Below are 25614 nucleotides of genomic sequence, written 5' to 3' on the forward strand. Positions count from 1 at the left end.
TTTTGAGTTATAAATCGAAATTTTACCCCAACATTTTCGTGTTGACGAGATTTTATCTTAAAAGTAATAAATTTTCAAATTTCAAAATTAAACACGAAATTTTGAGGTAACTTAAACCACAAAATTGCGTTTTATATTAGAACTTTGAGTAAAATTTCGACTTATAAATCCAAATTTTACCCCACATTTTCGAGTTGTAAGAAAAAAATGACCCGAAAGGCAATAAATTTTCAAATATCAAAATGAAATATTTTGAGGTAAATTGGAACAACGAAAATTGCATTTTAAAACTTCGAGTTATAAGCTGAAATTTTACTATAAAACAAACGCGAAATTTTAATGTGAAATCCTGATTTTAAATTTTGAGTTATAAATCGAAATTTTACCCCAACATTTTCGTGTTGACGAGATTTTATCTTAAAAGTAATAAATTTTAAAATTTCAAAATTAAACACGAAATTTTGAGGTAACTTAAACCACAAAATTGCGTTTTATATTAGAACTTTGAGTAAAATTTCGACTTATAAATCCAAATTTTACCCCAAATTTTCGCGTTGTAAGAAGAAAATAACCCGAGAGGCAATAAATTTTCAAATCTCAAAATGAAATATTTTGAGGTAAATTGGAACAACAAAAATTGCATTTTAAAACTTCGAGTTATAAGCTGAAATTTTACTATAAAACAAACGCGAAATTTTAATGTGAAATCCTGATTTTAAATTTTGAGTTATAAATCGAAATTTTACCCCGACATTTTCGTGTTGACGAAATTTTATGCTAAAAGTGATAAATTTTAAAATTTCGAAATAAAACACGAAATTTTGGGGTATGGTCTGTTCATGGATAGAAGAAAGTGGCCAATTGCTTTTGAACGGATTATCCAAGGGTGGTCATCAACATACAATGCAACAAGATTATTACCTTAATTAATAATTAATTTTAAATAATTTCCTTAATCAATAACAATAATCTTGTTGCATTGTATGTTAATGATATTGGATAATCCGTTCAAAGGCTATTGGTCACTTTCTTATATCTATGAACAGATCATAACTTAAAACAGGCCATTTTTGGGTAAAATACCGAGTTATAAGTCGAAATTGAACCAAATGCAACAAATTTTAAAATTTCAAAATAAAACATTTCGAGTTGAAATTTGACTGTAAAGGAATATATTTTAATCTAAAATCTGAATTTTAAATTTTGGGTTATAAATCCAAATTTTCCCTCAAAATTTCGAGTTCTAAGTTGAAATTTGACCCTAAGAGCGAATAATTTTTAAAATTTCAAAGTAAAAAACGAAAGTTTGAGTAAATTGAGATCCCGAATTCTAAAATTTTACAGTTGAAACGTTTTAGATAAAACACTAAATTATATTATTGAATTTTAAGTTAAAACAGCAAAATTCTGATCTCTGTTCGCACTGTACTTGTATTTTTACAATTGCTTAGCGCATAATCCGATGCGTCAACAATCGCGACCCCAAAATTGCCGCATTAAAACGTTTCCTAACGATTTCTGACAACTTAAAAATCGAAATCAAACAAACACTCGGTCGGTAAGTGCAGTCAAACAGAAAAGGAACCTGTTTCCTTTCCGAATCGAGAGGGTCATCGTCACATATTTTCAACGACTCGTTTTACTTTCGGCGAAACGAACCTCTAAGGTATAAAATGAGCCATGCCCACTTATTCTCTCCGCTCCTTGACAAGTGATGTTTAAATTTCCTTGACGTTTCCTTTGATCTTGCCTATACGCGGACGGACATTGCGAACATGCGCTAATAGGAATAGGATGGGAACTTTCACGACGTACCCACTTAAATACGTAAGACGATCCACGCACGCCGGAGCGCGATTTTTTTGATTCGCGATTGTGCATTTTACTATCAATTTTCGATTGCTCTGTTGGAAAATATCCAATTATAAAATACAAAACAATAGTAACAAAAAAGGGAAAAATAAACAATTTTTGCAACCAAAATTTTTTGACTTTTTACACTTCTGACGCGGAATGGAGCTACTATTTCCGAAAAAACTTATATCTCTGAGAAAAATTTCGCTATTTCAATCCCTAGGATCCCTATATCGAAACATAATTTACGATTTAAATTTCTCAAAAAATATATGAATCCTTATTCCTGTCGATATTAAATTAAGCCAACTTATCTTGAGGTCTGTACTAAGAATCGATTACAAAAACTTCAGAATGCTTGTTGTATAATTTATTACTCCAATTCGTGAAAATAACATGAAGTATAGCGTTTATCCACCATTCAAGTGGTTTGATTCTTGTGTTATTAAGGTAGGATGTACTAAGAAAAAGGAAACTTCTTCCATTAAAATTTTTCGATATTTTCAAAAATAATTTAATTTTTTCATCCTTTTTATTTAAAAAAAAATGTCAATTCTGGCGGGTAAAGGCAAATATCTAAAAACTAGTAACACTAAATTCTGTCTCGACACTAATTATAATTATTTATATTGTTTCAAAAAGTAAATTCATTTTTTTGGTCAAGTTCTTTGGGTAGCAAAACATCTGGGACAACATCTAGTTTTTATGATAAATTCAAAGAAAGACATTCGAACAAAGTATTCAGTATACTCCATATAAGTAGTTTCGTCACATTAGGATGATCCAGACGAAAATGAACTAGTTCATTTAATAAAAAAAACTGAATGAACTGAAAAAATTGATTTGTACACAATAACGTTTTTGTCTGTTAAAAAACATAGCCAATTTGTTTAATTTAACTAAATATAATGTAATTATAAAAATTTTAATATTGTTACCTTATAACATCACTCGCCAACGGCGTGGTTAGCATAGCAACCATTCAAATTAAGTTTCTTTAAATTACGAACACCTAATTACGCACCGATCTAGCGGGCGGGAAGCGTCGCTTTACCATGAATCCGAGTCACTTCGGCCATTTCCGGGATTTTACCGCACGGGTTTGGGAGCAATCGGATGTTTTCGGAGAAATTTCCTACGACTTGAATTTTGAAGTTTGTCAATTCTGACAATGTATTCGTGTTGTTTTGCGAAAATGTACCCAAAAACTAATGGTCGTAGAAAAAGTATAGTATAACTCACTCGTTTATTAAAAACTCGCTCCGCTCGTGTGAAATAAACTCGTGAGTCAAATGCCGTTTACCGCACTTGTTGCATAATATACTATTCTGTTGTTGTTTCTCACTGACATAAGAGATTCATTTTTTAATATGGTCGATTTTTGTTAGTCTTTAGCATGTGATCAATTTGCTAGATATACCTTATCTCAGAAATTATAAGGGATGGATCCAAAAGTTAAATACCAAAGTTAAATGGAGTATTACAAATCATTAATTTATTTTAATTTTGTATGTACAGGGTGTTTTATTTTTCGGGGGCGAGTCTCCACTATATTATTTTAAATCGAACCCCTGGCATGCTAATTTTTGACTTCTACACAAAATTCCAAACATATTTTGTGCATAAGTCTAACCGTTTTTGACATTTTTAATTTTTTATGCGAAGAATGAATTTTCTTCATTGGGAAGCATTTTTTGTTTCACTTGACGAAGTTTGTTGTTGTTAAGTTGTCGACGAAGGACTGGAATAACGGATTTCATAAGAAATTTCGATACGCGAAAAATCAGATTAAAAATGAAATTAAAAAAAAAATGCCAAAAACTTTTTTTTAAATGGAAACTTGTCATATTTAGAATTAAAAATTAAGGCAATTTTATATAAGGTTGTATATGCTCAAAATTTTTATTTTTTGAAATATTTCTTCTTAAACATTTGTCTATCACAAATAATATGCCGTTCCAATATAAGTAAAGTAAGTGTTAGGTGGCTATGACGGCGTTTGCAGAAAACAATTTCTAAAGTGCTGCCACTATGATTTACCATTTCATAGTTGACCATAATCTAATAAAGATTAGCGATAGCGATAGGTTGGTTTTGTTAATGGATTATCAATAAAAAATTAGAGTTTATAAAGGATAACAATTTTTCTACCAGTTGTTCAATATGTCCGACCTTTTGAGCAAAACAAGTAGTGAAAAGGGTTTTTAAATAGATAATAACATTTCTGAGAGAATCGGGTTAAGTCTTTAGGGGTCTCTGCAAAATTCAACAAAATATTAAGTTCCTCTTAATTATTCAAAATATGACGATGTACATTTTTTTCTTTCTTCAAACTTCTCTAAAGTGTTGGTAAATTCTGTGGAAGATCTTTTCTTCTGGGCGTCTTCTTAATGGAAATTTTCTAATATAACCTTCTAACATATCAATCTTTTCCTCTATAGTAGACATAATACGCAAGCAGCGTTCTAGCACTTGTTTCGTTTAAACGCCGTCATAGCCACCTTGCGCTAAATGAACTTCTATGGCAACAGCATATTATTTGTGACAAATATTTAAAAGGAAATATTTCAAAAAGTAAAAATATTAGTCATATACAACTTTATATGAAGTTGCCTTAATTTTTGATGCTAAATATGACAAGATTATAAAAATGGGTAAGTTCCATTAAAATAAAAGTCTCTTGGAAATTTTTTTAAATTTCATTTTTAATCTTACTTTTCGCGTTCCCTGTATTATTATGTATCGAAATTTATTATGAAATCTGTTATTCGAGTCATTTGTCTACAACAACACTTATTCAAGTGAAACAGTATATGCTTCCGAATGAAGAAACTGGCAGATGTTTTAGATCTTGCAAAGGTCATATTTGGCATAAAAAATTAAAAATGTCAGAAACGGTTAGACTTAGGTATAGGACATTATACACAAAGTATGTTTAGAATTTTGTACAGAGTTCAAAAACGAAGTAATGTACCGGGCGTTCCATTTAAAATAAGGAAGTTGATAGCCGACCGCGAAAAACGAAACACTCTGTATATACAATATTAAAATAAATTGAAAGTCTGTAATGCCCCAATTAAATTTTGTATTTAACTTTTGTCTCCATTCCCTACAGTTTCGGAGATAAGGTATATCTAAAGCTATACATAAAACAAATATATAAGGTGGTTCGGAAAGTCATTTCGTTTTTTCCCTTCAGAGGACTTAATTACGTTTTTTCGAAACCAACTTCACACTTAAGCCGCATAACCATTATATGTCTTGAGAGCTGATATGGCAAGGCTTGTGTGTGAAAAAGTTCTATTAATTCTACGCAGTAGTTTTTGGTTGGTGCCCTTTTAAATATGGAGAGCAATAAGCAGCATTTTCATCATATTTTACTTTTTTACTTCAGAAAAAGTAAAAATGCTGTCCAAGCGAGAAAAAAATTGACGGATGTGTATGGAGAAGGCATGTTAACAGTACGCCAGTGCCAGAACTGGTTTGCAAAATTTCGATCCGGCAATTTTGATGTCGAAGATGCACCACGGTCTGGAAGGCCGGTCGAAGCTGACAAAGATGCGATAAAGGCATTAGTTGATGCAAATCGGCGAATAACCACACGAGAGATCGGTGAGAGATTAAATTTGTCGAATTCGACTGTTTATGGCCATTCGAAAGGCATGGGCTTAACCTCGAAGCTCGATGTGTGGTGCCCCATGCCCTTACGGAGCGAAATTTGTGTCGTCGCGTTGACGTGTGTGATTCGCTCCTCAAACGTCAAGAAAATGATCCATTTTTGAAGCGGATTATTACCGGGGACGAAAAATGGGTTGTATACAACAATGTTAAACGCAAGAGGTCATGGAGCAGAAAAGATGAACCGGCTCAAAGCGTGTCAAAAGCCAACATTCACCAAAAAAAGGTGATGCTCTCCGTTTGGTGGGATGTCAAAGGAATCGTTTTTTTTAAGCTTTTGCCGGACAATACAACGATTAATTCAGAAGTCTATTGTCATCAACTGGACAAATTGAATGATTCACTTAAAGAGAAGAGGCCCGAACTAATCAACAGGAAGGGTGTAGTGTTCCACCAGGATAATGCGAGACCTCACACAAGTTTGGTCACTCGCCAAAAACTTTTACAGCTTGAATGGAACGTACTGCAACGTCCACCATATTCTCCAGATCTGGCGCCTTCCGACTACTATTTGTTCCGGTCCCTGCAAAATTTTTTGGATGGCAACACCTTTACTTCAAATGAAGATGTCGAAAACCACCTGAACCAGTTTTTTGCCAGCAAGGACCAAAACTTTTATGAGAGGGGAATTAGGTTACTGCCAGAAAGATGGCAAAAGGTGTCGGACCAGAACGGCCAATATATAATTTAATAAAATATTTATTCATTATACGAAAACTGTCTTTCATGTTCCCCAAAAAAAAAAACGAAATGACTTTCCGAATAACCCAATATTTAAAGACCATATTGTGAAAGACAGTATGCCCTAACTAGCGTAAGTGGTACTATTATACTTATACTTAACGTTGCACTGTTAACCATGTATATATACGTGTATACAGGTGTACAGAGATTATAAAAAATTGCGGTTATTACTTCTGTTATTTCAGCGCGTGATCGATTCCTTATTTCTACACGATAAATAAATAATAACACAACCTTGGCCGCTACCTATGCGAGCGATATACTACTTTCCTACGTATAACTAACTAACCCGCTATATTTTGTAATTTTCTTCCGCAATTATCCGTTCGTACGGGACCAGAGCAGTCATCTGGCAGATAAGTTAATACCTTATAGGTAATTATAAAATTCTTCTTAATATCAATCGAGGAACGCCGGTAATACGCGATAATTGCGGGCGGCTGGAATATTTACGCGCGTGCCGACAAAAAATTTCCCGCTTTCCACGGTAAATGAAAAGGGAAAACGGGAAGACCTGGTGACTTGATAACCCGTTCGTACCGTTCCTGTGCTTTATCCAAGCCATCCAAGGACCACGACCTCTACTAAAAAAAAATCACGACTTGTTACTTTCGAAAAATCGATGAAATCGAATTTTTCGAAAGTATACGCCCTTGGCCACGAAACTTGTATCTCGCCAACGGTAGGTACGGAAATGATCAGCGTCAAAAAAAAATATTTTTTTTCTGTTCTCCGTTATTCTGTAGACATGGCATTAATTGGCTATATCTTTTGAAAGGTTTGCAGCACGACCTTTAAATTTGGCTCCCTTTAATCCGTGCACGAGGTACACAAAAAAAGTAAAAAATGAGTCGGATCAAACCAAGGCGTCCATCCCTTTTTTTAGATTTTCGTCTGTTTTTTGGACTTTGCTATGAAACACGATAAGTGTCCGAAATTTGAAGCTATCCACTGTGAAAAGCGTCCTTTTCGCTATTAAATTGTTAGCCCTAATTAAAAATTCGTAAAAAATATGCCCAATTGGTTTAAACAGTGTAATAAGCTACATCGAGAGCTACAATTTTTAAATATACGGGTTTCATCTATCGCACACGCCGTTCGAGATATTTGAAAAAATCCAAATGAAAATCACAATTTCTTGCTCTCAATTGAGAGGCGATGACGTCATTGATTATTCGGCGTTACTGCATGGTTTCAGAAAACAAGCATTTTCTGGAAAACCACTTACTCTATTGGAAAAAATCATATACCAGGAAACGTGGGAGATCCACCCCTATTTCGAACATTGTTTGAAAAATATACAGAGTGTATCGATTATTGACAGAAAATCTAAAAGTTCCTTAAAATTTCCGTTTTTGTGAGTAAATTATTGACGATAAATGAAAAACTGAACAGGTCGCAAACTGTATCGAGAGAGAGTTTCAGGTTTCGTCATTACACAGACCGCGCGAGACATTTGAAAAAATATCATTCGACAACTTATTTGTGCAAATTTTAATATGTTACAAAATTTGCCGTAACTTTGAGGTTTGGCGAGACTTGAAAGACACCTTATGTAGGGTTCATGCACAATTAAGTTACATCGATAGCAGCGATAAGAAATTGACATACAAAGGCGTTGTGTCCGAAATTTGAAGCCATCGACTTCATATTTGGCACATATATGCAACCTTGCCCCGTGACGGAACCTATTGAAAATGGGGGGCTGGGGGTAGATAAGTATTTTCAAAAAGTTAAAAACCGCGTTTGCATGGATCTAAAAAAAATACCATTTCTCCAAAATGGTGTATGAGATAGAAAAAAATTGTGTATCAGAAGATTGGCAAGACCCAATGCTATAAACTTCTATTCTTCAGATTTAGCAGAGAAGAAGAAGTCCAGACCCACATCTAAACCATTAAAGTTGGCGCGAACAAGTACCGCAAAGTATATTTTTTTAATTTTTGAATTTTTTTTTGGGCAATTTTGGTTTCCAAAACTATTATTCCGAACGGAAAAATGCTTTAACCAGCAGTTGCGGATGATCCAGTACTATAATTTTTATTTCGAGCATTTTTTTGATTATATTCAGTTATGGACAAAAATCCTGTCCGTTTCCAGAGTAAATTGAGCCGTAAATCAAAATTATTAAAAAAATTGACAAATTGGTTTCCACAGTGTTATAGGCGAGAGCAACGATACTTGTATTCACGGTTTTCCTTTATCACAGCCTCTGTTCGAGATATTTGAAAAACTCCAAATGAAAACAACCATTTCTCGCCCTTAATTTAGACGCGATGACGTCATTTACTGTTACGACGACTGCATGAAAGTTCCAAAGTGGTCCGCAGGAGCACGATAGAAAAACAATGCGTCCTTTTACCACAAGAAACCACGAAGCTCTTTCTTTTTATATTAAAAAGCTGCTTCGCGCTAGGCGCTACGAACTTGCCCCGCCCAGCGACGAGTTTTCGAAAGCAATCTTGTTTTCACAGTTCAAAGTATCGTGTTTCATATGGAAATTTTCAAACGTATGACTTTTAGGTTGTGTTGTTTGATCCATACATGTTTACGCGATTTCTGACGATTGGATTTGGTCTAAAGGTCTTTTTGTTGCTCCGATATAGGACTCCACATTCGCCGGGTATTTGGTAGATACTATTCGAGTACTATTTACAACGATATATTGTTGAGCGTAGCCATTATGAAGCAAATCATTTTTAATACCGGAAAAATTCTGATGGTTAATTCATATTGTGGTTGCTATTTTGCAGAGTGTTTGGATGATTCCTAGTTGCTAGATTCGTAGATACGTAGAGGTGCCGATAGAACTATTATTTCTACTTACTAGGACATCTCTTTCTCAACCGTAATTATCGAGAAAGTAATATAGCAGTCTATCGGTTCCATTCCATATGATGAAGGTATCGTCAACATATCGAAACCAGATCCTAAGTTTAACAATTGTGCGTTAAACTTTGACTTCGAAGTAAGATGGAGCCCCATCACAACTCATTTCCTCAATTTTAAGTAAAATTGATTTTCCCTACCATCAATAACAGAGCATCTGTTCTCCCACATGATGTTCTTTGAATATTGCCCAGTTTTGCACATAATTTGTAAATTCTCTCCCGATCTCAACCAAATTAACACATTCTATATAACTGTTGCAAAATTAAAAAAAAGCGCAGATAGTATATAGACAGTGTAGACAGTCTATTCTTTCACTTCATCATTAATTAAACAAATAGCTAATAAACATTTTACCAAATTTCGCACCGTTGGTCGAGCAAAATTTAAGCATTTTAAAATTTGAAGTGGTAAATCGATCAATAAAAATTGTTATTAGTATTAGCTAAAGTATAACGCTACACAGAACATGTGTAAAGGGAATGGCAAAATTCGCAAGAAAAGCGTATCACTGTAATGTCATGGAAGAATGGACAAACTAACTCCCAAACAGAATTGTCAAATACATCTAAAGATATCGAAAATCGTCCGCAACTTTCATTTTGCAAATTGTGTGATTTACCACTTTGTAAAAGAAAAAATGTACCTACAAATAAAAAAAACTTCTACAAAAATGAAGCTATATCTCATTAATAATATTGTGCTTAATGTATTTTTTGATAATAATAATATATTATATAAAATCGATTATTATTCGCCGAAGTCCCTGTCCAAATATGTTTTTAATGTAAAAAATTAAAGAGTTCTCTATAACCGTTTGGCTTCATCTCAGTTAAATCTGTGCTGTGTGCGCGTAACACTGTTAGCAACTTAAATATATATAAGCTGTATTGAGCGACCGACGTTTAACCAAATTTTAGTCAGAAATCGGTGCGTAATCTAATCAAAAATAACAAAAATTGGTTATAGACATGTTTTCTTTACCTACAAATGGTAAAATCTTACAGACAGATGATAATACATACTGATTGACATGTTTCTCTACTTTTGAATTCTAAATTCTTGCAAATGACAATTGGTATTGGTATTAATATTAAAGGGGAGCACCCTCGCGGGCGTCCAAGCATTTAGGCCACCAGATGGGCCCGTTGTGCCCCCAGGCCGCTCTAGAGGGCGTCCAGAATGCCGCCCCTCCCATAGAAGGTCAGCAACTCCTTTAGCCCAATACCGTGCACTGAGTCCCGAAGACTCCCAATCTTGCCCATGTCAAGGCAGGGCACTCGGTACGGGGTCTCCTCCCCTTCCATGCACCACCTACACTCCGGGTCGTCTCCAATACCTAGCAAGCAAAGATGCCTCCTAAGCCTGCAATGTCCTGTGTAGGCCCCTGTTAGTGCTCTACACTCCCTTCTGGCCAGTCTAAGCAGCTCCCTGGTCCGAGGAAGGGCGGGCCCATCCATCATAATAACTCTCAAGCCCCCCGCGGCCCGGTCTCTCGCCCAGGCTTCGAGAGCTCCCCGCATCACACACGGGGCGATCCCCAAGCGGGGCTCTGGCCCTATATGCCTATGCGAGGAGCCCTCTCTGGCTAAGGCGTCCGCTGCCTCATTGCCCCGGATACCAGTGTGACCTGGGACCCAGACCAACATGACCTTTCTCTACTCAGTACCCCTTTGCACTCCTTTATCAACAAGGAGAACGTACGCACTGACTTCAGCGCCATGAGTGCAGCCCTACTATCCGAGCAGAAGAAGACTCTCCTGCTTCCGTGGTTGAGCCGAAGCACCTCTCTGGCAGCCATCAATAAAGCGAAAATTTCCGCCTGAAACACAGTGCAGTACTGACCCAGAGGGACCGACAAGCTCGATCCCGTTGTCTCGCAGTACGCTCCAGCTCCGACAAATGACAATACATATTGATTAAATTGTCGAAGTTTGGTAGTATTGTATGCTGTCGAACATAAGCTAACCAAAAACAACCAAAATTGGTTATAGACGTGTTTTCTTTACCTACAAATTCTAAATTCTTGCAGATAAATAATAATATAAATTGTCGACCTTTTGTAATATTGTATGCTGTCCAAAATATTAAACCTGAACATCAGCTATCAGAAGGTAAGCTAACCACAAACAACCAAAATTGGTTATAGACATGTTTTCTTTACTTTTGAATTCTAAATTCTTGCAAGCAAATGACAATACATATTGATTAAATTGTCGAAGTTTTGTAGTATTGTATGCTCTCCAATATATTTATCCTGGAAATAAGCAATCAGCAGGTAAGCTAACCAAAAACAACCAAAATTGGTTATAGACATGTTTTCTTTACTTACAAAATTTTAATTCTTGCACACAAATGATAATACAGATTGATTAAATTGTCGACGTTTTGTACGATTTTATGCTGTCCAAAATACTTAACCTGGAAATCATCTATCAGTAGGTAACCTAACCAAAAACAACCAAAGTTCGTAATAGACATGTTTTCTTTACTATTAAATTCTAAATAAATATTAACTGGGAAAATTTTCAGACTTTTATGTAAAGTTGCTTATGCAATAAAACAAAAAACAAAAAACGTATTATAGTTATTATATTATATTATTTATAACTTTGTTATTAATAAATTTTGTTTTCAAGTATAAACTAATTTTGGGCTACAAGAAAGCTGGAGTCAGAACGCGGTCTTCGAGATGAGCCGGTACAAGAGTTAAAATAATTTACACCCTGAAACCGGTCCGAGTAAAATTTAAAACCTGACCTATATACCGAAAGTAAACTTAATGGCGGCTATTACGACCGGTCTTTAGGGTCGTGGACCGTTGTAGACAGAGCAAACACCTCTGACGGCCGCGTTTTTAAGACGTTTATAAAATGAGCGGCCTTAATGTCGTAAACTGGGTTAAATGCAATTAAAAATCTGTATTTATTTTGCTTTTTATGCAAAATTTTAGAAAAATATTTGTTTTTCATACCTATTCCATACCCCAAGGTTTAGGTAAATTATAGTTATTGCACTGTTTACTAAAATAAGACAGGAAATTTCTCTAAAAAAAAGGAAGACCAGTGTGCATTACCCTTTCGTTAACACATATAAATTGTCCTTGCAACATTGTTGTTCAACTAAACAAGTAACACTCTGATTGGTCACTTGGTTAAGACCTGTGCTGTGTGCAGAATCCCCAGTTGTTTATGCAGGCCAGTCACGCAGAACAATTTCATAAACGATCAAAGAACACAAACGTCAAATCTTAGCTAGTAAACTTTTGCTAATCATTTAAGATCAGTGCTCCAGCAACTGTAATACGAGGGCTACCTTTTATATTTCGGGATTTGTAATAAAAAAACTATATACCTAGACACCCTGATGATCAATACACTTTAGCATTCGATAAAACCAATCATCACTTTTCACTTTTCCCACATCCAGTCGGTCACATCTAAAACATGCTTTTTAAACGCATAGTTGTGCTACGAGAGCCAGCTTAAGGAGAAAACTATATTCGTCCCAACCAGCTTTGATATCGGTTTGGATCGTATGATTTTTGTTTCGAAAGTGTTTGGTGAATGTTTTAAGTGTATAAGGTGTGGCCGGCCACGCTGTTTTAGCCATACGCGCCGGTTAAAGGCCGGATGGGCCCGGATTTTCCATGGCGGAAGCGGAGGAAGGCCGATTATTTTGGTATGGGTCAAAGTCCTTCTTTGCAACCTGAGAACAAATGTTGGTTATATTTCTTTTTCACATGTTGGTCTGTGACCAAAACAAAAAATTCTTCGACAGTAAACATCACCGTCTAAGCACCAGATTATATACCGCGAGTGCTAGTAAGGGCAACGAGGTACGTTATTAAATAAATGGAACGTCCCAGAAATTTCAAAAAAGAATTAAGCGTCTTGGCCAAGAGGGAATGCTGGAAATTAATTTAGAGTTTCTGGAATGGCCACTAGGGGGCGTAATCTCCAAAATGTCTTAACCAATTTCAATACACATGGAGTCCTTAAAATGGTCTGTTTCTAACCTACCAACGGTGCTATGAGTGACACTATTGAGGTTGAAGGAGTTTTTTAATAAAATCGAAAAAAAAACATTTTTCTGAACAAAAAAAAACGATACGAGCTCTTTGTTTTATGTCAACCTGGTGAAAACCGCATCTCAATATCTTTATCTTAACCTAAAATATGAATAAAAGAACTCCGAAAAAAAAATTGGGTTTAGAGAATAATTTCCATGTTACGGGTTATCTCGAATTTGGCAAATGATATTTAAAATAAAAATAAAATGTTATTATTTATGTTTATTACTTTTTTACAATCCCTTCGAAAGGCAAAAAATTATATCGTATCTGACTGTTTACTTTTTGGCATGCTTTGCTATTTTCAAATATTTCGTATTATAAATAAAACATTTTGAGTCCCTGTTCCCAAACTTACATTAAGGCTACACACAAAATAAACAAAAAATAAATAGCAATAAGCACATAGAGGAGTTATAAATAGTTTACAGTGTAGTTAATTATTTAATCATAATAACACTTCGCGCAGGTGAGTGGAATAGGTATTGTTAAGTAATTTAAAAGACTGATCCAATGCATTGTGTTTTAGTCATGTCATATGTAAAGTGTGACGTGGAGTTGTTTAAATTGTAAACGTCCGTGCTAAAACCGATTTTGGACGACATTCACGAAACCGGCTATAAAGGGTAGTCCTAGATGGTGCTTCAACTCCAAAAGTCGAATTAAGTACATCGATGCATTGTTGCTGAGTTAGTCCACGTGCAAGTTGTAAAAAATTATTATTAATTATATTAAGCTCCATGTTTAATCGTCACATTTTTTAAAATTTATCACAAAAAACACTATTTCGCCAAAATCTAACCGAGTAAACCTAACCTCAAAATGTCAAACTTTCCTATAAAAACATTAGACGCCAGATGGCAGGACGAAGAAAATCCCGAAATATAAAAGGCGGCAATCGTAATAATAACACTTTTTCATTTTTCATTTCAGAGGTTTTTAGGCAATATAAACGTTAAAATCACCCTAGGGAATAACATGTTTTCCGTTTTTCATAAATAGCCTCGCAAGTATATGTAAATGTGGAGTTTTAACTATATAACGTTGATTTATTAATGCAGGTGGGAGAAAATAAATTTCGATTACTTTCACTAAATAAAAAACTCGTTTTTCATGAAGAAAAACGTAGCGAGCGTGGTAACACTGAATCGATGGTTTGTGGATCAAAAAATAAGACCAAATTAATACCCGGTATGAAATTATTTTGTTTGTCGTCCAGACAGTCCACTTCTTTGAGGAGTTTATGTAAATATTTTAACGGACCGCCAGAACGAATTAAATCCTATTAAAATGTGAAACGCCTGAGATTGCTTAGCTTAAAATAACCTTCACTTCGACTTAATCCTTTCCATTTTGTTTTGCAGTAGGTCGGAGTGTTTTTTTTTTCCTCCGCTAATAACTAAAACGGCATGTGTGTACAGAGGCGCGCGTGTGTGTGACGGGATAAAACGCGTATTAATTAACAACACGCACATTTTTTTTTTTGGTTTCTGGAGACAGAAATCGCATTTTAGCAATATAATATGAACGCGTGTAGCGACATATAAAATAATCAAATCAAATATATTCTATTAGAGAGTTTTTCCGAGAAAATACACCGTGCAATAAATTTTACCATATTGTCACCTTGTACACGATCATATGGTCAGTTTTTCTCCTTAGGCGGTATCTCTATCGCAATCCTAGACTGGAAATAAAATACAGTAATCTGTAAAAGCAAACCAAAAAACAAGGTCTCAATTACTTGCTTCCTACATTTAGTAAATCGTTGTTACGCCTATGAATAGAAGAAATTATTTGACTTAAATGTCACCTTTTCGTCTGTAAATGTATGCAACCGTTTACTAATTTAATAGAATGTTGTTTACATAATTACCTACTATCTAGAAGAGAAATAGAAAAAAAAAGAAGGTAACGAAAAAGCCAGATTCAAAACAATTCAAAAGTTAAGACAAATAATTATATTTTCCAATAAGACAACAATACAAACAAATACACTTCCTCCAGCACAACATTTCGCAGAAAACACTCGTGTGCCAATACAAATCTATCAAGGAGATGGTGTAGTAGGCTATAACATATTTGTGCAGAACATGACACAACAATATCCTTACTTAAAAAAGTAGGTATTTTATGGTTATATGGAAAATGGAAAAATCTATTATTGCCTGGTTGGAATGCTCAATGACTCAATAGATAAAAGGAGAAACAGTTGTCCTGTATACCTCCAACATCTGCTTATTTCCGTCAGCATTTGTATCTCGTGTATTATCAAGTTCAAGTGTGGCTAGGCAGTGAGCTGAATCCAGAAGAATGGGGTTGGAAATAAACAGTTCATTATCTGGAGCCAATTCAAAATCTACTCCAGTCTGTTCCAGAAAAACTGCTCGATACTAATTTCTGTAACTGCAAGACGGGTTGTAAGAATTGGGACTGTCAAAAAGTGGGATTATTTGTCCGGGCCGGACTGATGATTCTAATGAAGAGACAATTGATGCGTCCCTTTTTGTTAGAACAGCGAACCGAGATTCTGCAAGAAGAAGAAATAATTGTTGAAATAGAAGTAGACAATTATCCATTGAAACAAAATTTAGAAGAAAACCCAGTCCACTTTTAAAATTATCAACATCACCATACTTTCAATTAATAGGATACAATCTTATACAAATACAAAATTAAATTTTTTACGTTTGATCATGAATACATTTTTTTGCACAAGTCGAATCGAAGAGGATTTTTGACATTTCATCTATATGGTATATTTAACGTCTCTGCGAATTTTCAGCTCTATGCGAATTTTGCCCAAGTTTTGACTTGAACTGAAGCTTTTCCTTGATGAAAATCCATTTATCAAAATAAATAAGAACTAAAAGTTCATATTTTCACGAAATTATATATTTTGACATGACAATTGTTTAGACAACACCGTGTCCGCTAGTCAGTTTCAGTCAAGCTCTGAAGAAGCGAACATGATGATTGGCGAAACGTTAGCAAGGTCAATTCAATAAAAACTTATTTTTGTGTTGTGATTATACTGCTGAAAATTTAAAGTGGAATTTCGCGTTTCCAACTAGAGTCGGTCGAGAAATGGTTGCCGATTGCGCGATGACGTGATATTCGAAAAATGTCGCGCGACCAAGAAGAAGATCGTCGCACGTCGGTGCCGTGAAGACTCAAAATCGATGCCCGCACCATGCGGCTACCGGTACGGTCAACGGGGGCATTAATAAAACCAAGAACACAATTAATCACGGAGTCATATTAAACAGTAGCCGAGCATATTCCTGCAAATGCCGCTGCATACGCCACGTCGGCGAAACGCGAATTGTTTGAATATTCCCCTCACAAAGGGACGGTTCTTGCCCGCGTGTTTCGCAGATTCCGTAGTTTATCATGCCGGTTGAATTATTACAAAAGCCGGACGTCCACAATGCTCGAACTTCTGTGCCGTACGGGGGGGCTTCGTTGAAACCGCTTGTTTTCCGATAGTTTAAATAACAAACGCAAGGCGCGCCACTGACTTCAAACGTATACAATAAAATTAATAAATAATTGAACATTTTCCATTCGTAAAAAAGGAATAAAAAAACATATTCCTCATTTGACACACTAAATTATACAATACATTACAATACAATACAAGTGGGATGCTAGCTTAACCGAAACTTTTAAGCTTCGAAGAAGCCAACAGGATGATTAGCAAGTTCGACACAACAAAAACCGACGCAACGAAGCTGGGACATTGCGCAAAGAAGATTTTGAAAATGCTGAAGGCAATGATGAATACGAGTGCTTGCATCTTTTATCTCCAAAAAAAAAAACTTTATCATGAATACCCACAAATATTATGTTCTATAAAAGGCAGTTCATAGCATATAATGCTGGAATTCTCAGCACAACAGAAATATTAAAATGACTCTTTTCCTTATATATATTTTACAAAATACCAAAAATCTCGAAACAATTACCCTAAATTTTCTAATGTCGGCACACAGTTTCTTACCGAACGACTCGGATTTCAGCCATATAGAATGCAAATTAAAATCATTCCAACGTGTTTATACGCCTGATGACTATATTGATATTATGAGAAGCTGCCTTAAAATAAAACCACTTGATAATTTTCATGGCGTTCCAAATATTGAAAAAAAATTGTAAACAAACGACAAAAAGAAACAGGAGAAAAAAGAAACTAAGCGATTTTATAATCTTAGTTAAAGAAAATAATTTAGCCAATGAATACCTGGCAAAAAATATAGAAAAATCTGAGAGGAAGATCATCCACAACCATTAGTTCCAAATGGTAAACCAATCTCTGAAAAGAATCTTAAGAACATAAACGAAATGGTGCATCTTATAACGGGCACTGCCTTTTTATAGCAGCTTCAAATCAGATAGACGTATAGTTAAAGATGTTGATGGACTCGATGTGGATTAGCTAGATTTTAATGTTATTCCTTCATTATTCTTTAATATAATAATTTTTTGATACTTCTTATTGGTGTTTTTCATTTTGCAAAATCCTACAAATTTTTTGGTATTTTTGAAAAAAAAATAAATAAAAACTTGTTATAGTATAAAGTAAGATGATACTTGTACTATTGCTACAGTTTTTCTGTATTCAGTTTTGTATGCGTTGGCTGCAAATTTCATTTACAAATATGTCAATATTATTGAATTGTCCTTTGCATAAGATTGTAAAGTAAAAAAAATGTTTTACAATATGTTTTATAGGTCTCTCAAATCGTTACTTTGAGATTCATAACTCTTATCCCAAATTACATATTGTGATGTTCTCTGTGGTCCCTGCTTAACACTACACAATAAGGAAGCCACAAAACTCTTGTCTGCGCTGGATCTATGGCATTCTACACATTAGTTACTCTCTCGCACAGTATCTACTTTTTTTAAATATGGTTACACGGAATCAGCTTACGGTCTGAAGTACATATTATTAAAATGAATCTTCAGCCTCCAGCTTAATTACTGGAAATTTTCAAGCGTTTCTAATTGAATGAAATTAAAATGTTAAAGATTAACTAAATGCGTTCAAATAGCAGCTGCACGCTGTTATTAACATCACTCTCTTCTTTCTATTTTTAGTGTATAAATTAATACAAAATATCTGTAAATAGGGGCTCATGTCTCTTGTTATCTCAAATGTGTTTGAATTTTTGTTATTTGCTCAAATCGTTAACAAATTATGTTATGTATTCTTTTTCTTTAGGGTGAAAAAGTCAGCATTCCTGCAATTCTGAATTGACTTCTTGATCTATTATGCTTACACATTTTATTCCTCTCCTTTATAAGAAGTCTCTGTATTGGATAGAGTACCTCCGCGAGGAGCTTAGATAGTTCCTCTACTCTACGCATTGAGGTACTCTAAGTCAGTTCCCAGCTGATTAGGAGATGTCCTATAATATTACTACCAGACATCCCTGTATGTAACAGTGGTTAACCAGTTCATTAATTTTGTTTTATCCAGGTTATCCATAACTACTACTGTACTAAAATAGTATTCAAGAACTTCTGAGGTCATGTCCTATCCCAAATCATATATTGTGATTTATTTTACGGTCCCTGCTTAGTAGCGCAGAATACAGAAGCCACAAAACTCTTGGCTGCCCTTGATTATCACAATCTAGCTCAGAACAAGTGGTTGTGTGCAAAATAGCATCTACCTTTTTTATTTTTCTGTATATGTCCCTATGTCGAATACTAGGTTTTTGTTTTATAAATTAAAAAAAAAAAAAAGATATTCACGAAACTTAGCTATTTTTATTGTGTTCATGTAGATATTGCTCAAACAATTTTACTATGGAAATAAATTTGAATTGGGACGTACTATACAGAAGTATTGTCTTGTATTGTTGTGTTTCCTTAACTTCAAAACATCCCACATTTCGTTTTCTGATGCATTCCCATATTGCTGCTGCTAATTCCAGAATAACAATCTGCCAAATCTTAAGTATATCCAATATGGCGACAGTAGGTACGTATCTCACTACATTCACGAAACCATTCATACAACTGAAAATATCATCTATTAAGAAAATAAGATGTAGTAAAGTTAATAAAATGTTCCTCAGTATTTAGTTTAATTATTTTAACTGTGTACTAAGTAACTTAGTTTATTTAGTAAAGTAAAGAAAATATATTATTATTAGCTTGTTCGCTGCGATTATAGTAATATAATAATTGTAGATAATGCAATACATAATAAAATACATTTTAAGTATTCTCCTTCTTTAATAATATAACGTGCATCAGAGAGAAATTCATTGGCACCCTGATTAATGGTGAAAGACTTACCTATAGTAATCTTTTTTGCAGTATATGTTACCGTCTCTGGAAAAACAGGTTATGTCCCCGTCCAAACTGTTTCTACACTGACAACACTGCAAACAAGTTGCGTGCCACCTTCTCTCGACCGCTTGGAGATAGTATCTGTCTGTGATCCGCGTACCGCACCCCGCGCACACCACCACACCCACCGCACTGTCATCCGCGCAGCTGCAAAAAAGACAAAGCGTCAGCTACCACTAGCTTAAAAACGAAATAGGTTAGTAGTAGTAGTAGTTAGTAGTAGTTAGCTGTCAAACACAGATACAAATGAGTTCTTACAAAACGACACTATTTTAGTGTTGATTGTTGATTCACACTTAAGGACATTTCGTTGGATTTAATCAATTAATTTGGAAGTCTATTATCATAGCGTCTTTGAAAACTGCCACAATCCAACGACCACTCGAAAAAGGAAGTCGCTGTCCACAGAACTACTTAAAAAAGAAGAAGAAGAAGAAGAATGTTGATTTTTCAAAGAAACATCCACAGGCTACTGTAACACTGCTTTTAAAGCATCTGGATTCCTCAAAATAAATAAGAACTAAAAGTTCAGATTTTCACGAAATTGTATATTTTGATATGACAATTGTTTCGACAACACCCTGTCTTTATCAAATTTCACACCTTTATGGTCTGTATAATGCTCCATTGTAGCATAAATGTGAACTTCACTTTCAAGTTTCCCATTCAAAATTGCTGGAATGATATTAATAGTCTTATTGTTGATATTCTTGTTACAGACGAGTAGACGGGTACAAATAGATTCCTCACCTTTAGTTGAAATCCTTTAGGGACAAGTATTGCGTTCTTTATCCTATATTAATTTGTCCTAAATACCCATGTGGATTCAAGTGCAGATTTTCCTTCTGGTAAATCTGATTTGCACCATGTCTTTAGCTTTATATGTGAATCTAATTCTTTTGTAATAGCTTCTCTCCATTTCGTGGTCTTAAATGCATCTTCCTCGTTTAAATTATTACTTTCAAGGGTAGATATTGGACAAAATGCCGTTATATTTACAATTATTTGTTTTTCGACGTCTTTAGCATTCTTTACAATGAACTAAATACTTTTTTAAAGAAATTTAACACGAATTCCACAACATTATCTAGAAAATATTTATGGCCTTCTGGAGTAGACATTGAATGAATCAACCCACCAATCCTAGTAGTTCTTCTTCTCTGCAAGTTTGCCTTTCCGCATTTGTAGCATGTATATGGAGTCTTTTGAATATCGCTTCTGAATGACCTAGTCCTTTTTTAGCTTTTACCTTGAGTTCCTCACCAAGAAAACAAGATTTTACAAAATCATTGTCACTTTAGGAGCCATTGCGGTGATTGCTGCTTCATAATATTCATTCAATGTTAATAAAAGATGACAAACTTTATCTTCGTCTTCAACCTTTGATACGACAATTTCTGGTTTTTTTGTGCTTTAATTTTGGCAATTGTCTTTTGAGAATTAGCTTGCTAACCACACTTCTTTTTTGGAGAACATCCTCCAACGACTTTAACATTTCTCTCGCTGTTTTGGCATCTTTGATTATATCAAAGTCACTTACACATTGTATAATAATCGACATGGCCTCTGTTCTAAAGCCCGAAAGTATTTTTTCTGCAGTATCTTCAAAGTGCTTCTCTTCCAGTAGAGAGCCTGTTCATCTTTAACAGAAGTCTTGCTCCAATTTCGCTTGTTTGGATTTATGCATGGTTATCTTGTGGTAGGGACGTGTCTCTTGATTAACACTTTAATTATTGAAAAAGAAAATTGATGCCTTACAGAATAACTTTATCTTCGTCTTCAACTTTTGATGCGACACTTTCTAGTTGCCGAATTATGGAGTCGAACTGGTGAAAATGGCCCCCTTACATTTCATGTATTTTGTGCTTTAATTTTAGCAATCGTCTTTTGAGAGTTAGGTTGGTAAACACACTTCTTTTTTGGAGAACATCCTCCAACGACTTTGTAATTTCTCGTGCTGTTTTGCTTAGTTGGTTAGTAAAGCACAAAAGTATTTTTTCTACAGTATCTTCAAAGCGCTGCTCTTCCAGTAGAGCCTGACTCATCTTTAACAGAAGTCTTGCTCAAATTTCCCTTGTTTGTTTTTAACACTTTAATTATTGAAAAAGGAAAACTGACGCCTTACAGAATAACCGCGTACGTCTCGATAAAACCTTACCTAGACGGTGGCGTTGGTGGGTTCGAAGGTGGCTGCTCCGGCTCTATTTTCGGTATGTGATGCTCGAACGAGGACTGCGGTCTCCTCAATTCGGCAGGTGTCACGGATCGGGCAGGCCGCCCGAACGGTACGACCGATCGGCAAGGTTCGGCATTGCCCGACGAATGATTCGACAGGGTGCGGCAGGAATCGTTGGCACAAGCGGGATGATTCGGTGGCGGACGACAAATGTCCGACCCGCAGGACTGGTGGTTGTTGTTCGAAGGGGTGCTGCACGCGCTGCCTCGGCCGCTACCTCCGCCGCTGGAGGTGATGCTGGGGTCGCCCGGGATGCCAGTCGCCGCCGACGGATCACCCATAGATGAGGAATCGCATGAAGGCAGATTGGGCGAAAGGTCTCGTGATGGATCGTACGCCGGGCCAATGTATTGTTCGTTTTGCTGCTGCAACAGATTTAATATCGAGTTTTCAATGACAAACAATGCAATGTCCTAGAGAGATGCAGCAGAAGCACTGGCAAATTCGTGCACGTAATCAATTCTTCCAAGAACGAAAAATTCTAGAATCTATAGCAATCCATAAGCAACCAAACAAACTTAGCTCCTGTAGCTCCGCCCCCTCAAACAATATATAAGCAGGTACACAGTAAAACTAAACTGAGGTGGTTTTTACTTGATGAAAATCCATATAACAAAATAAATAAGAATTCAAAGTTCAGAGATTGAACAGGATAACTCTATTAATTTTTTAGACTTAACTATTACGAAAACGCAAAACAAATTAGATTTTTCTATTTAACATAAACCTTCACACACGGACACAGTCATACACAACAGCTCAAATCACCGTTATACACACAAAATGGCTGCATTTCGCTCTTCTATACGCAAACATCTTAATAAGCCACTCTCAACAGAAAATTACAACAAACAAACAAACTGCACTAAACAACGGCTACAATCTGTCCATTATCGATAAAATTATAAATAAAAAACAAATCCAGACAACAGTAAACTCTATTTATCCGAAACCTAGTGCAGAACACGAACAATTTAAAACAATTACATACATAGGAGAACCCAGTGCAAAAGTTTCAAAACATTTGTCAAAATGTGGTTTAAAAATAGCTTTAAGAACTAACAACACAATAGGAAAATAAAAAAATAAATAAAACAAAATGTTCAAAATCTCAAAAATAAAATGTATACTGGATAACCAGGTAGATTCTTCAAGAAACGCATTAACGATAATAAAAGAGCGTTTAAAAACAATAGTCTAGATTCTAATTATACGCATTTAAACACAGAAAAACACATTTTTGACGACAATTTTGATATTTTACATACAGCCACCAAAAGTAGAAAATTATATTTATTGAAAGAATAAAAAATTCTTATATATTTGAGGGTATTCCCAAAGAAATTCATGGTTACATTACACAATATCACAACAATACAGCCTGAAATTTTGGAAATCATAAAGAAGCAGGAAAGTCAACTGGGGTACTAAAATGTAAATGAAAGCGAGTTGTGTTTTTCAGTAAAAACCTAGTTTTAACCTATTTTTATTTTTTTATGATCGGGTAACATATCTAAGACGTTTTTATAATTCTTATGAACGAAAACATATTTATTTCCAAAAATGTTAGGCCGTTTTTGTACACACAAATAAATGCCAAAAACCTTGAACTTTTTCGGCCTTTATAATTTTTTATATATCAATTCTTCGTAACACTAAGGTAAGAGTAAACTAAAACATAATATAGGGCAACAAAATAAAAAAATATACTGACAAAAATCCAACAACTATTTCAATTAGTCCTATAGCCAAATATTCCCAAAAAAAAATAACATTATTGGGCAATTTTCGTTCATTTAAATATGGCGTGAATTTCTTCTTTTCGGCTTTATATCAACCCTAGTACCATGATTTTTAGAATATTAGAAATAAAAGCGAAACATAACAAAATATTTATTAAACATAAGATTAGTAAAACGTATAGTTATCGTCTTCATACAGTACCATCATGATTCAGTAAAAATCGGCAAAGATATTATCAAATTCCTCTCTATATCAGGTTTTGTCGCCAAGGTATGTGAGGCGAAGCTAGTCCAGTTTCTGATGTTCTTTGACCAGGAGTATAGGACCAAATAGGCTGTTGTGTTCCTTGTTCATTCAATGCGGCAATCCTTCATTCGAGTTACTTTGAGTGTCCACGACACAACTAGTTATCTCTTACGTTTCTTATTGTCGCCATGACTTTTGTATTCTTGGTATTTACCCTGAGACCTACTGCGAGTAGACCCAGCAGACTGCCCATCTCATATTACCTTCTGATCCCGCAAGAAATACTGATTCTGAGTACACATTCAAGAGCATAGGCCTCAAAAAGCATCCTTGCCCAACTCCACGCTTGATAGGTATGCGGGTAGTTACTTTTAAATCTCATTTCAAGAATGGTCAGTAATTGAAAGAGGTCGACGAAGTCAGATGCGTTTGCTGTTCACGTAAACCGGTTTAATGAATAAGTTGAAATTATCCTCGTCCAGTGTTGGGTTGTCCGGCTTTTTTGTGTTCTTTTTCGATTCCCGAGATCGTTATTAGAGATTAGTTATGCTGGAAGCGGTTATGGCAATAAATCGTAATCCAAACCAAGGCATGAACATAACTGTAGATGGAACACCAATACCAAGAGTCTCGAAGTTCAGGTATTTGGGCATTTGGGCACAAATAAGGAATTTCCTACATTTTCCACACTTCTTTGCGGTGTCGAGTTTGAGATGTGGGTGTATTGCAGAATGTTAAGGATGCCATAGACGTTTCAAATTTGGGACATCGAACCAACAACGAATGGGATCTTCCCGATACAATAAAAAAAAGAATCTCGGTCATCTTATGAGACATAATAAATACAATTTCCTTCAACTCATAATGGAAGGTAAAATCGAGGGAAAACGCGGTCCCCGACGCCGACAATGCTATTGGCTGAAGATCATCAGAGACTGGACTGGATTGGACTCACGCACATTACTAAGGAGAGCACAAAATAGAGAAGAACTTGCCATAATTGTTGCCGATCTTTAATGAATGGCATTTTAAGAAGAAAAAGGCATCGGTGTGTTTTCATCATCCACAATTCTGTATATAGTGGCGATTTATAAAAACCCAACGATACGAGAAACCACCCACCCACTCACACACTGATAATCTATATACTTAGTCTATGTTTAGTTAACTAATAGTATATCTCCCAGTCATTCCAATTTAACGATGAAATTATACCGAAGCAATATTCGCTGTCTCTGTTTCCTTTTCCACTATAAACCATTAAAATAAAAGCACTTGCAACTTCATTAATGACCCGGGAGCTTAACTCGTATAATCCTTATCGATAATTTAACTAGATGCTTGTCGTGGTTAACTATCGGTGCTAATAAATCATACGTAAATCTTCTTAGCGTTATTTATGTACGATAAACTGTGTCCCGGTCTATACTCGGCGGCGACAAAATCTACTCCAGAAACAAAAATCGTGCCGCCATTATTCAGGATAACGGCACATTTCATCGGGATGGATTAAGTCCGCTCTTTTTTCTCATCAAGTTCCTTATCAGCGTGGAACGGCCGCAATTTCAGCCGCTGGCACGAATACATTACTTTTATTTGTTGTTTGTTTGCTTATCCGTATTCCCGTGCGTAGAGGATCTTGGGACGCCAGGGGAAAATTCTGGCAGCGTCAATCAGCACGTTGATTAGGAACAAGCAGGTTCTCAGTACCAGTGCTGTACCTGCTGATATATTACTTTTTACAAAGCTTCTGTTTTTGGTGAGTCGAAGCTGCTGACGTTTCGCC

The 25614-nt window shown here is 35.3% G+C and overlaps 1 protein-coding gene across 1 annotated transcript in view; it reads right to left on the reverse strand.

Moving 5' to 3' along the window:
• Positions 1 to 25614, reverse strand: part of LOC132697914 (protein apterous) — a 251214-nt gene that overhangs the window by 142328 nt on the left and 83272 nt on the right. The window contains exons 2-3 of the mRNA XM_060663678.1: positions 21762 to 22204; positions 19550 to 19750 (exon numbers count right to left, since the gene is read on the reverse strand). Of these exons, the coding sequence (XP_060519661.1) occupies positions 19550 to 19750; positions 21762 to 22204 (644 nt within the window). The remainder of the gene's footprint in view (positions 1 to 19549; positions 19751 to 21761; positions 22205 to 25614) is intronic.

Source organism: Cylas formicarius, unplaced genomic scaffold (genome assembly GCF_029955315.1).
Source record: "Cylas formicarius isolate icCylForm1 unplaced genomic scaffold, icCylForm1.1 PGA_scaffold_2__14_contigs__length_35257938, whole genome shotgun sequence".
Classification (NCBI taxonomy): Eukaryota; Metazoa; Arthropoda; class Insecta; order Coleoptera; family Brentidae; genus Cylas; species Cylas formicarius.